Below are 14174 nucleotides of genomic sequence, written 5' to 3'. Positions count from 1 at the left end.
TTTGACAAGGGTGCCAGGAAAATTCAATAGGGAAAAAGCAGTCTCTTCAACAAATGATGCTGAGACTACTGGATAGCCACATGCAGAGGAATAAAGTTAGCTTTTACTTCACACCATATACAAAAATTAACTGAAAATGGGTCAAAGATCCAAATGTAAGAACTAAAACTATAAAACTCTTAGAACATAGTGACTTGCTCATCATCACATAGCTAGTAAACTGCAGACTCTAAGTCCCCTGCTCTTTCCAAAAAGAACACAGCTGCCTCCATGACTTAAAGTTTCCCTTCCACTAACTCCTTTACGTCCTCAAAGTAACTGCACCCTACACTGTATTCATACCTTGTACCACAAAAGACTGTTACAACGGTAAAATGAAATGATGTACTCAAAAGTGTTGGAAACCCTGGTGGCGTAGTAGTTAAGTGCTACGGCTGCTAACCAAAGGGACGGCAGTTCAAATCCACCAGGCGCTCCTTGGAAACTCTGTGGGGCAGTGCTACTCTGTCCTGTAGGGTCCCTATGAGTCGGAATGGACTCGACTTGATGGCGCTGGGTTTGATTTGGTTGGTACTCAAAAGTGTTTAGTAAACTGAAAGTTGCTGTATAAATGGAAGGTATTTTTATTGTAATCCCTCTGTTGTGACACTGACATTTCCAGGCTCCTTTTTTTTCCGATAAGGATTTCCTGGTACCTCGGCAGCACACTTTCAACTATTCATTACATGCCCTTAAAGTGGGGCTCAACTGCATCACATGGCAGACTAAGATGGAATAATAAAATAATGACAGCTCAAAGTCTATATTGCCACTGTTACTTATGGGATTACTGTGTTCTTGGCCCTGAATTAGGTGCTTATCATGCATTGTTTCATTTTATCCTCACAACAAGTGTATGAGGAGGCTACTAATATTTTTTACGTTTTATAGATAAGAGAATGAGGCGTAGAGACTCAGAACCTTGCTCCTGGTCTCATATGTAGTCCGTGACAGAGTCAGGAATCCAGCCAAGGCTTGCTCTAGAGCTCCAGCTCTTAAACACTCCACTGCCTTGCCTCCTGAGGCCTAGCTAAGGCTTCCAGGGAGGCACCGGGCTGGTCATTTATCCCCTTTTCCTGCATTCTGAGCAACGTGCCAACTCTTTAACTGTACTTTGTTCGTTTTTTAATTCTTCATTTACATTTTAAATTATAAAAGCAATGCACATTCACATTAAAAATATTAAAACCATGATGATGAGTATAAGGCAAACAGTATTGGTCCCCTCTCCGTAATTTTCCAGTCACACAGTGGACAAAACCACTGTCAACAGATTCTGTACATTCTTCCAAATATTTTCCATGTATATGTAAATACATACACACAAATTCTTAAAGTAAACAAGTGGGTTGTCTATTGTAGCTGGCTTTTTTATTCAACAATATACCTTGGAGAGCTTTCCATAACAATACATAAAGGTTTACCTCATTCTTTTAAAAATATGCATACTATTCCATTGAATGGTTATACCATAATTTATTTTACTAGGCCCCTCTCAGTGAATATTTGGTTTATTTTTCCTGTTTTTAAAAATACTAGAAATAATACGGTAGTGAGCAATTTTGTACATATATCTTATGCACCATGTATTTCCATAGGAAAAATTGAAAGAAGTAGAGTTGCTGAATTGAGGGGTATGTGCATTTTAAATTTTGATAGCAGGAAGACCCTCAATGAGATAAATTGACGCAGTGGCTGCAACAATGGGCTCAAACAGCAATGATTGTGAGGATGACGCAGGACTGGGCAATGTTTCGTTCTGTTGTACATAGGGTTGCTATGAGTCGGAACCAAATTGAGGGCACCTAACAACATTGGCAAATTACCCTACAAAAAGTTTGTGTAATAGTTCTTGTTACCCTGCATACCACCATTTCAAAATTTTGAGGTTTCTTTCAACTACAAACACTTATTGAGTGCCTTCTGTGTGCTTTAGACACTTCACTAGACTCAAGGATTTGAAATACATTCATTGTAGCTGGAGGAAGATTTGTTGGTGAATTACTTATTCCTTGGAGACTAACAGCTTTTACCCTTTTAGAAACTGCAAGCTGGTGAGGTATTTAGTTTCAATTTAGCTTAATGGAAGCCTATTAGTGAGTTTTAAAATAAGGACCAAGACAACTGAAATGGTAAACGAAATCTCCTGGGCCTCAGGGAGGAGGATGCAGTGTCTGTGGGTTTGCCTGCTTCAAAGAGCCCCTCTTTCCAGGAATAATTGTGTTTCAGCACTGAACTGTTTGGTGGAGATGTGAGCCGCTAAAGGCAGCTCTAGGGTGAGTGCTTCTTAGCAGACGAAGATCCACTTGCGTGGCTGAGGACATAGCAGAGTCTATGAATGGGAATATAATGTTTCCAACAGCCATTTTATTGGACGCAAACTCATAGCCAGACACCATGGTTGGTGGTCTTAAGAGAAGGGAACAAGATGCTTGATTTATACCATTGAAGTCAGGTGATTTGGGAAAGAAATCTATGAAAATGGAGGAAGAGGGGAGAAGTTTTATGTGGTTCCATTGTTTGACCAGGGGGGCAGCCCCTCCTAAATCAGCTGCTGTGACCTGCCCAAGGCTCTGGGGGCATATTTGACAACCAGGAACACAGGCTCAATCTTCCTGCTTCCATGGCTCTTTCCTACATAAGTTTAGAGAGGATTATAAGTGGTCAAGTGTGGTTGTGGGAGGGAAAGAGGAGATGACATGGATACCGTGTTAGGGAGCTTGAGCTTCACCTCATGGCTGATAGGGAGTCCTTCAAGGCTTTAAATCAGGAGAGTGACATAATCAGATTTATATGTTAGAAAGAGCACTTATAGATAGTAAAAGTTTGAGTTCAAATCCTCATCACTTTTGGGCTGGTTGCTTGATCTCTCTATGCCTCAGTTTTCTCATTTGTAAGATAGGAATAATGATAGCTCCTACCTCACAGGGTAGTTGTAATAATTAAATGAGATGACTTACATAAATAGCTTAATAAATGACTGATACAGAGTAAGTGTTCAATAACAGAAAATGGTAATATTACAATTACTGGAGTAGAGAGAAACAGCGGTCAGGAAGATCAAATGTAGTTAGACAAGAGGGTGTAAATGGAGAGGATAGTTATGAAAGATATTAAAGAGACAGAATTGTTAGACTTTATAATGGTAACGGGAAGGTGAAGAAAAGTCAGGTATCTTTGATGACTCCCAGTTTTCAACCTGGGTGACTGAATGAATGTAGGTACCCTTGAGTAAAATGGGGAATATTGGAGGAAGTGGCAATTTGCAGTGGAAAAAAGAACACAAAGAGGTTGGTTTTTAAAATATTGAGTTTGAATATTCTGTCTTCAATTTGATCATGGGGTTCTGGGAAGTCTAAGTTACAGAAATAGATAGCCTCTTCTTCATAAGGTGGAAGGTGAGGACAAGAGCACCCAAAGAGAATGTGTAGAGTAGGAAGAGCAGAGGTTCAAGCATATAACCCTGGAGGTATATCAGCATTTAAGAGGTTGCTGAAGAAAAATGAGCCAGTAAAGGATATTGAGAAAGAGCCATTGGAGAGGTCAGTGACATGGAAATGAAGGAGGAGAAGTTTCAAGGAGGGAGGAAGCCCTCAGCAATGTCAGGCCCTATAAGAGAACTGAGAAGTGACCACTAGGCAGGCTGAGTTGTCACCAGTGACTTTTGTAAGATAGGTGAACTCCATCCAAGTTCTAGGCTCAGCGTTAGTGGTCCAATGATGGGTAAGGCAGTTCTGCCCTCAGGATACTCACACTGAGATCTGAAACAAGGAGAATAGAAAAATGTTCTGTGAAGGAATTCAAGTCGGGATATCTGCTTTCCCATTGACCACCAGTGTTAAGTTGGCTGCCATGGTGATCTGAGTGGGTTTCCTCTTCCTTCTTGACTCCTCAATAGATATCCTTTCTTGGCCAAAATGAATGACCAGCCCAAGGGAAGAGGACCTTTTTTGGTCAAGAGTATAAGGACGGTGGGCCTCTCCAAGCTGCCTCCTATATGTACTGCGGTATTTTTTTTTCCATAATATTGTCACTTGTTATAGATTAAAACCCAGAGACAACAGAGTACCTATTTAAAGATGCATTTCATCCAAAATCTCACACCAGCCAATGCTTGTGGTAGTGATGGAGGGTGGAGGGGAACCTTGCTCAAATGAGGAAAGGAAGGGTAGAGGAAGGTAGGAGAAACATGGTAATATGATAGGAGGAGTTAGATAAGCCACCAGCAGAGGTTAGTTGGACAGAGTTTTGTTAGGCAGAGATAGAGGGAGCAAGATAGTGTTCCTGACAAGGAATGGTGCAGAGATGGGAAAGCACAGGGCAGACCCAGAAACTGTGAGTAGCCTCACTGAGCTGCATTTCAAAGTCCTACCACATGAGGGGTGGGATAGCAGGCTGGAATGGAGACTTGGGGCCAGATGATGAAATTCTGAGGTCCAGGAGAGGGAATTTGAACTTTCTTCTGTGGTTTGATGGCTTCTGGGAAGAACCATCAAAAGCTTTTCAGGAATTCAGGCTTGTCTGTCTCAGGCTTCTCCTTCTGGAAGACCAAGGGCCCAAAGTGGCAGCCTGACATTCAATCTCTTTTGCCGTGGTTGTAAGTCAGGGCTGTAGCTGATTTCATTGGCCTGTTTTGCGTTTATTATAGTGTGGCTTTTACAGTGTGTTAATTGAAATATTTCCAACTGCCAAAAACAATTACACTCAAATTCCCTTGTCAGTTCTCTTATTGCCAGATAAATGTTTTACAGACATATTTACGGGGGCCAGTGGTAACTGGGTCTCATTTTCTATTTAAGGCTGGCGGTTTGGGTTGGGATTGGCCCTCCAGTGCTCTGTTGTGGGCCAGAAATCTGTTGGACGTTGTGACATTGCCATCCTGTTACCTTAGGGATCAGAGGATCTTCAAATGAAAGCAACGTTCTGGCTCATGTGGCTTGGCATCAGTGAAGGATTCCTATCACTGAAACCTTGGAAACCTGGCAAAAATCTGAATTCTGCTGCCTGCCCTATTGGCAACAATCCAGCCCAAGCAGGGACATGCTTTTTTCTCCCCCTGGAATCCCTTTCCTTTCTTTCACCATCAAAGCCTCTCCCAGAGACCCTATCATGTAAGAGCTCTAAGAACCCATCTAGTCTAACTCTATCACTTTGCGTATGGGAAACCAAGGCCCAGAGACTTCCCCGAGAACAGTGAGAAGCACTGATCACACTTGTCTTTCTTTTTGGATCCTAAGCAAACTGGGATAGGGACCTCATCTTTCTTTGTTTTGGTCCCAATGTTTAGGCTAGTCTCTGACACAAAAATAGATTCTTGACAAATGTTTATCAAACTGAATTGAGCATGCTGCTCAGGGGAATTTTAGCATATTAGAACTGAAAGGTTATCATACCTAATCCTCTGCGTTTTATTGACTAGGAAACCAAGACTGAGGCAGGAAAACCACTTTGCCCAGGGTCAGGGTTACTGATGGGTTCTGAAGGCATTCATTCATTTATTCAATAAGTATTTTGAACATCTGCTGTGTTCTTAACACTGTTCTGGAATCTGGACAAAATAGATAATAGAAAATAGCAGTGGACAAAATAGATAAAATACCTGCTCGTAAGGAGCTTAAATTCACCCCCAAACAAATGTTTATGAATATAATCTGCCCTCAGAATCCCCTAAATGCCTAATACAGAGATTAGCACTTAGAATATACTTCAAAAACTGTTTGTTGAACTAGCTGCAAGTAAGAAATGTCCAGTGCTAAGTTACCTGGTTGTTCTTTATGGGCCTCACTGGTGCTAAAAGGGGGTTGCCTCAGATATAGGCCCTCCTAGGCTGGACCAAGAAGCACATGTTGTCACTGAGAAGACTATTTTTGGGACTTGGGAAAAATTAGTGTCCTTTGTCTGCAAGGCCCCTGGGCTGGAGCCTCCCCGTCATACCGTTTATGGTATTCCCACTGTGATTCACTTAACATGACTCACCTTCTGTTTCTGTTCCTTCTTCAGAGCATCAGTGTGGGCAGAGGAACCAGGAAGAAAGTAAGTGCTGAGATTACCACGGTCTCTCAAGAAATTGTTAAAAGCCGTTTTTTTTTCTGTAAAAAATATTACCTAAATATTTTTTAGAAAATTTGAACAAGTAAAAAGAAGAATGTTAAATTCACCATTAAGCCCACCACCCAGGGATAACCTCTTAACATTTGATGTTATAGCCTCCTGGATATTTTAATGTATATATTAAAAGTACATGTAGGTTTAAGGGGACTTCTAAGTCAATTGGCAAAATAATTCTATTATGAAAACATTCTGCATCCCACTTTGAAATGTGGCATCTGGGGTCTTAAATGCTAACAAGCGGCCATCTAAGATACATCAATTGGTCTTAACTCACCTGGAGCAAAGGAGAATGAAGAACACCAAGGTCACACAATAACTAAGAGCCCAAGAGACAGAAAGGGCCACATGAACCAGAGACCTACATCATCCTGAGACCAGAAGAACTAGTTGGTGCCTGGCCACAATCGATGACTGCCCTGACAGGGAGCACAACAGAGAACCCCTGAGGGAGCAAGAGATCAGTGGGATGCAGACCCCAAATTCTCATAAAAAGACCATACTTAATGGTCTGACTGAGACTAGAGGAATCGGCGGCCATGGTCCCCAGACCTTCTGTTGGCCCAGGACAGGAACCATCCCCGAAGACAACTCATCAGACATGAAAGGGACTGGACAGTGGGTGGGAGAGAGATGCTGATGAAGAGTGAGCTAATTATATCAGGTGGACACTTGAGATTGTGTGGGCATCTCCTGTCTGGAGGGGGGATGGGAGGATAGAGAGAGTGGGAAGCTGGCAAAATTGTCACAAAAGGAGAGACTGGAAGGGCTGACTCATTAGGGGGAGAGCAAGTGGGAGTACGGAGTAAGATGTATGTAAACTTATATGTGACAGACTGACTTGATTTGTAAACGTTCACTTGAAGCTCAATAAAAGTTAATTAAAAAAATTGAAAAAAAAAGTACATGTATTTATGTTTAAATGGAATCAAACTGTGTGTATTATTTTATAACCTGCTTATAGCCAGTGTTAGATGTTTAGATGTTTCCTCTTTGTCACTAACTATAATAAATCCTCCAGCAAATACACATGCACCATATCCTTGGTTATGTTCATAATTATAAACTCCTATAAATAGAAATTTGGGTCAGAGTGTAAACACTTATAAATATTTCTGAATTGCTCTTTAGCGAGGCTGTGCTAATTTATGGGTACATGTTTTTTCCTCGGCATTTCTCAAGCTAAGAGAACTGAAGAAAATATTCAAGCCTTGAGTTGCAATTTTGAAGGATTCTATGGGCAAAATATTGAATGATTCAGGAAGCGTCAAAAGAAAATGAAAAAAATATGCAGAGTCACTGTATCAAAAAGAATTGGTTGATGTTCATCTATTTCTGGAGGTAGCACATGATCAGGAACTGATGGTACTGAAGGAAGAAGTCCAAGCTGCACTGAAGGCATTGTCAATAAACAAGGCTCCAGGAATTGATGAATACTAGTTGAGATGTTTCAACAAACAGATGCAGCACTGGAGGTGCTCACTGGTCTATGCCAAGAAATTTGGAAGACAGCTCCTTGGCCAACCTACTGAAAGAGATCCATATTTGTGCCCATTCCAAAGAAAGGTGATCCAACAGAATGTGAAAATTATAAAACAATGTCATTAATATTATACGCAAGTAAAATTTTGCTGACTATCATTCAAAAGTGGTTGCAGCAGTACGTTGACAGGGAACTGCAAGAAATTCAAGCTGGATTCAAAAGAGGCCTGGAGTGAGGGATATCATTGCTGATGTCAGGTGGACGTTGGCTGAAAGCAGAGAATACCAGAAAGATGTTTACCTGTGTTTTATTGACTATCCAAAGGCATTCAACTGTGTGGATCATAACAAATTATGGATAACATTGTGAAGAACGGGAATTCCAGAACACTTAATTGTGCTCATGAGGAGATGGTACATAGACCAAGAGGCAGTAGTTCAAACAGAACAAGGGGATACTGCAGGGTTTAAAATCAGGAAAGGTGTGTGTCAGGGTTGTATCCTTTCACCATACTTATTCAGTTTATATGCTGAGCACATAATCCGAGAAGCTGGACTATATGAAGAAGAATGTGGAATCAGGATTGGTGGAAGACTGATTTAACAACCTGAGATATGCAGATGACAAACCTTGCTTGCTGCAAGGTGAAGAGGACTTGAAGCACTTACTGATGAAAATCAAAGACCACAGCCTTCGGTAAGGATTACACCTCAACATAAAGAAAACAAAAATCCTCACAACTGGACCAATAAGCAACATCATGATAAATGGAGAAAAGATTGAAGTTGTCAAGGATTTCACTTTACTTGGATCCACAATCAACACCCATGGAAGCAGCAGTCAAGAAATCAAACAACATATTGCATTGGGCAAGTCTGCTGCAAAAGACCCCTTTAAAGTGTTGAAAAGCAAAGATGTCACTTTGAGGACTAAGGTGTGCCTGACCCAAGCCATGATATTTTTAATCACCTCATGTGCGTATGAAAGCTGGACGATGAATAAGGAAGACTGAAGAAGAATTGATGCCTTTGAATTATGGTGTTGGCAAAGAATATTGAACATACCATGGACTGCCAGAAGAATGAACAAACCTGTCTTGGAAGAAGTACAGCCAGAGTGCTCCTTGGAAGCGGGGATGGTGAGACTTCATCTCAGGTACTTTGGACATGTTATCAGGAGAACCAGTCCCTGGAGAAGGACATCATACTTGGTAAGGTAGAGGGTCAGTGAAAAAGAGAAAGACCCTTCACATGATGGATTGACACAGTGGCTGCAACGATGGGCTCAAACATAGCAACGATTGCCAGGATGGCACAGGACCGGGTGATGTGTTGTTCTGTTGTGCATTGGGTCACTATGAGTTGGAACCAACCTGACAGCACCTAACAATGACATTTTTCTGTCACCAACACTGGATGTTAATTTTGTTTGGTTGTTTGTGTCTGTTTTTAAGTTTTCCAGTGAAAAATTGCATTGATGTATTTAGCATATCTTTGATTATTAGTAGGGGGAACGTTTTTTAATATGTCATGGGCCACTTTGGCAATGTCTTTAACATCTGTCAGGGAATGGGAAAACTTCTGGTCCTTGCTTTTTTGCTCCAAAGACCTGATGGGACTATGAAGCTTAAAATCACTAAGTTTAAGAAAGTTTTGTTTTAAGAATAACTTTAAGGTAACAATTTGGAAGATAAAATATAGAGTTGAAGTAACTTAAAGAGTAGCTTGGCATCCTTTCTTGACGTCTACGCCACTTTGTATAAAACCCTGCCTTTGGCAGCTGGTCCTGGACATTAGTTCCCAGGATATATGAGAGGCAATAGGGAAGAGCAAGTTCTCCTGGTCCGACAACTGAGGCCAAAGGCCCACCACAATATTCCGGGACTGAGGTGGCCATGATATTCCAGGCAATCAGAACTCTGGCCTGAGCAGTTCCCTTGGACTCTTCCATGAGTGGTCTGGTGTGCATTTTGTATACTCTGTAAGGGTATACAAAATCCTTTGGGAGGATTTGTGGATCAAGGATCCTCCTGTAGCACTGCTTGCTTGTCCAAGTAGGATCAGACACTCTAGACCTTCAGTAAGGTTTTTGTGTAGGATGAAGATTCGGGGACTGATGTGGGAGAAGGAACAGATGAATGGTCACAGTCCAAAGCCACAGTCAGACCACCTGACCAGCTGGAGTTGACTGATGCAGTAAGTGAGCAACATCCTGCCCTTGCTCCTTCCACCTACTCCCACTTCAGAGCTGTGTTCTTCCATTGTACTGATTAGGAGACCTCACAGAACCCAGGTGTGAGATGCCTGTGGACATCCTGGGTAGGGGTAGGATCTTCCCAAGCCTCAAAAGGGCTTGTTTGGGGGGCGGGGGGATTCCACATATGACCTTTGGTATTTCTGTCCCATAGGAACTAAAGGAGGAGTTCACTCGGATTCTGACAGCCAACAACCCACATGCACCCCAGAACATCGTCAGGTACAGCTTCAAAGTAAGTCACGCCCTCCTTGGCGGGGGCCTGTAGATGCTGCTTGGCTTGGAGGTGACTTGCCACGTTGCAAAAACCTCTCAGCTATTTGATAGGAGACTACCTTTAAACTGAGGTCCCTGGCTGGGACCCTGGGATTTTACATGGAGTTTTCCAGAGATTTCTGAAATTTCTTTATGAATCTCCCTTGCAGTCTTGCAAATTGTAATGTCTTAAGTGCCTTGCAGAGCCCACTCTTTTCAGGAACCCTCATATGAATCATTTGGTTAAAAAATCTTATCAAATCTGTATAAAATGTTTTCACTAACATCAACTTTTGAGTCTTCAGAATCTGGTTTTCCTTCAGCCAGACACCTGGGTGGAGTACAAACTCCCCTCTGGACACCCACATTGCACCTTGGGTGGAAGCCCCAGAAAACTCCATTCTCAGCATCTCCTTATGTCACAGCCAGTCAGGCAGGTGACCCTATCAGGGCCTTTCTTTGGTACACGTGGCGTGGATAAGTTCTCACTTGGTAGACACATATGTGGCACATCTTTAAGGGGGATAACGCTGTTTTTGGACACAGCAAGATCAGCCCCTGTGGGTACTGACTAAAGAGAACCTCAGAATACATTTTGAGCTAAAGTGGGAGTCACACATATGTTTTTAATTTCATTATTTTAAGACACATTCGTTCTGTGCTTATTATGTACCAGTGTCAGGTCCTACATTAGTGCTCTTATATAGGATACCTCATTAAATCCTAACAATTCTTTGATATAAGAGCTATTATTATCTGAATTTTATTGCAACTGAGGCTCAATTAGATGAAATAAATTACAAAAGTCACACAGCCAGGATTCAAAGCAAGATTTGGACAAGTTTGTCTGACTCCAAAGCAATATTACAGTACTTATTTAAAAAAATGATAAAGCAAAAATTTTAAATACGTATATAATTATATAATAAAGATATATAGTACAAATCCATGATACAAATTTCAGAAGATTCAAAATAGCATGAAAATTAAAGCCCCCTCGCTCCCCCGTCCCCTTCCTTAGAGACAACCACTGTTAACAGTTTATTTTTTTTTTAAACAGCTTTATTGAGATAGGAAACCCTGGTGGCATAGTGGTTAAGAGCTACAGCTGCTAACCAAGAGGTTGGCAGTTGAAATCTACCAGGTGCTCCTTGGAAACTCCGTCCTATAGGGTCGCTATGAGTCGGAATCAACTTGACGGAATCAGTCAACTTTTTTGGTTTTATTGAAATAAAATTTATATACAATACAATTCACTTGTTTAAAGTGTACAATTCAACCATCACCACAATCAATTTTAAAACTATTTTCATTATTCCTCAAGGAAACCCTGCACCTCTTAGTTGTCACCCCCAACCCTCCCATGCCCCAGCTCTAGGCAACTACTCATCTACTTTCTGTCCATAGATTTGCCTACCCTACAAGGAGCCCTGCTGGCATAATGGTTAAGCTCTCAGCTGCTAACCGAAAGCCACCAATGGCTCTGTAGAAGAAAAGACCTGGAAATCTGCTCCTGTAAAGATTACAGCCTGGGAAACCCTATGGGGAAGTTCTACTCTGCCCTATAGAGTCTCTATAAGTCTGAATTAACTGGACGGTACACAGCAACAACAACAGACATTTCATATAAATGGAATCATGCAACATGTGGTCTTTAGTGTCTGGCTTCTTTCACTTAGCATGATGTTTTTAAGGTTTGCCCACATTGTAGCATATATCAGGACTTCATTTCTTTTTATTGCCAAATAATGTTCCGTTGTATGAATATACCACATTTTATTTATTGATTCATCTGTTAATGGACATTTAGGTTGTTTCTACTTTTTGGCTATTATGAATAATGTTACTGCGAATATTCCTGTACAATAACATTTTCTCAAATAATCTGTTTCTGTTTAATATTGAGTAGTCAATCATTCTATAAACAGGTTGGGACAAATCAAGATGTGTTTCTTAAAAAATGCTCAATGTCATAGTCATTAAGAAAATGAGAATAAAAACCACAATGAGATACCACTTCACATACACTAAGATGGTTATGATTTAAGAAAAAAAACCCAGAAAACAGCAGTATTGGCAAAGATGTGGAGAAATTGGAACCCTCATCAATTACTTGTGGGATGGTACAACCGCTATGGAAAACAGTATGGTGGTTCCTCAAAAAGTTAAACATAGAACTACCCTATGATCCAGCAATTTCACTCCTAGGTATACATCTGAAAGAAAGCAGGCACTCAAAACATAGAAATGTACATCAGTGTTCACTGCAGCATTATCTGCAGTAGCCAAAATGTAGAAACAAGTCAAATGTCCATCAATAGATGAACAGAAAAATAAAATAGGATACATACATACGATAGAATATTATTCAGCCATAAAGAAAAATGAAGTTCTAATACATGTTATGACATGGTGAACTTTGAAAACATGGTGAGGGAAATAAGTCAGACACAAAAGGACAAGATCGTATGATCGCACTTATGTGAAATATACAAAATGGCCAAATGCATAGAGACTAAGGTTTAGTAGTGGCAACCGGGGTGGTTAAGAGGGGGAAATGGGAGGTATTACTTAAGGGGTACTGAGTGTCTGTTCAGGGTGATGAAAAATTTTGAAAATAGAGAGTGGCGATGGTTGCACAACATGGAGAATTTAATTGTGTAACATCACTGAATTGTACAAATAAAAGTTGTTGGAATGGCAAATGTGTTGTTATACACCAAATGTGTTACATATTCACCAAAATTTTTTTCAAAATACATGTGTTTCTTGAGAGGTGTCACTCATGAGTTGTGCTCATGGCCTCCCTTGGGCAGCCTGTAAAGGCGCAGAGGGAAGCTGAATTGCCTTCCCTGAGATTATGCTAGAGAGTGGTGCACTCTGTGGGCTCCTGTCCTTCTGACATCTGAAAGAGGGCCTTTCTAGGACTCAGTGTGTTGGCCATGGAATGCTACAGAGAGAAGAAAAACATTGCCTTATTGTTAGCAATGCCCTCGTCTTGCCCCTGGGAATCCCACTTATTAGAAAAGATTCCCATGAGCCAACTGCCAGCTGGGTAGCACTAGCCTTCCAGGAAGGCTCATATTATCCAAGCTGCCACCCCTACCTGGAGTCCTCTCACAGAGATGGTGCCCGTCTTGTTGGTCCTTTGCTGGAATCCAAGGGCTTTAGATCTCTGAAGCTACTACTTTCCCTTAAAGTGCTGGAGTAGGGAGACAGATGTTTCTGGTCCAGGCGTGCCTTCCCTCCTTACACAGAAGAAATGGAATCTGATTCCATCCTGAACTGAAGAGGAAGGTCCCAGTCAATTGTTGGGGACAAGATGAAGGCAAAAATCTCAAATGACAGGTATATGAATAATTTATTCTGATGGGAACCTCCATCATCATAATAATAGTTACTAATTTTATTGAGCACTTATTATGTGTCAGGCACTGTGTTAAAATATTGTTTTCATGATTTTCAATACTTACAACTTTCATTATTTTCAATGCTTACAATATCTAATACCCCAAAATGAGATATTATTATCCTCATTTAAAGATGGTAAAATTAGGGTTCAGAGTGGTTAAACCCAAGGTCATAGAAATAATAAGGGACGGAATCAGGATTTGAACCCAACTTTGCCCAGCTCCAAAGGCCATGCTCTTAACTATTGCACCGTCCAACCTCTTCATCCATCTGAGCTACTGACTTTCTAAGGCAGAGCTTCCCAAACTGTGTGCAGAGATAGTGATCCTTTCTGCTCTCCACGGGCATGTGGGTCTGGGACAGCTGGAGCCCATGGGCTGGCTGCCTCTGGCCAGGGGTTTACCCTAGTGTGCCATACAAATGTAATTATTTGCTATATGTGCCATGACTTGAAAAAGGTTGAGCAGTACTTTTTTAGAAGAAGGAAGAGACCCTTGGTCTAAAAGTCAACTTTAGTGGTTATTTGGATGCTGACCAATGAGGAGGTAGTCTAGAGGAACCAGATTATAGACGCTGTGAAAAGGAGGGATCATGTCTTCTTGGCTCAGATTTATATACCAGGCAC

At 41.2% G+C, this 14174-nt stretch overlaps 1 protein-coding gene across 1 annotated transcript in view; it reads left to right on the top strand.

Annotated features, from left to right (window-relative positions):
• The window catches only part of DNAI1 (dynein axonemal intermediate chain 1), a 69697-nt gene that overhangs the window by 25573 nt on the left and 29950 nt on the right, over positions 1-14174 (top strand). Inside the window, exons 3-4 of the mRNA XM_064290852.1 lie at positions 9727-9825; positions 10038-10118. Of these exons, the coding sequence (XP_064146922.1) occupies positions 9727-9825; positions 10038-10118 (180 nt within the window). The remainder of the gene's footprint in view (positions 1-9726; positions 9826-10037; positions 10119-14174) is intronic.

Source organism: Loxodonta africana, chromosome 9 (genome assembly GCF_030014295.1).
Source record: "Loxodonta africana isolate mLoxAfr1 chromosome 9, mLoxAfr1.hap2, whole genome shotgun sequence".
Classification (NCBI taxonomy): Eukaryota; Metazoa; Chordata; class Mammalia; order Proboscidea; family Elephantidae; genus Loxodonta; species Loxodonta africana.
This window is presented reverse-complemented; position numbering and strand designations above follow the sequence as displayed.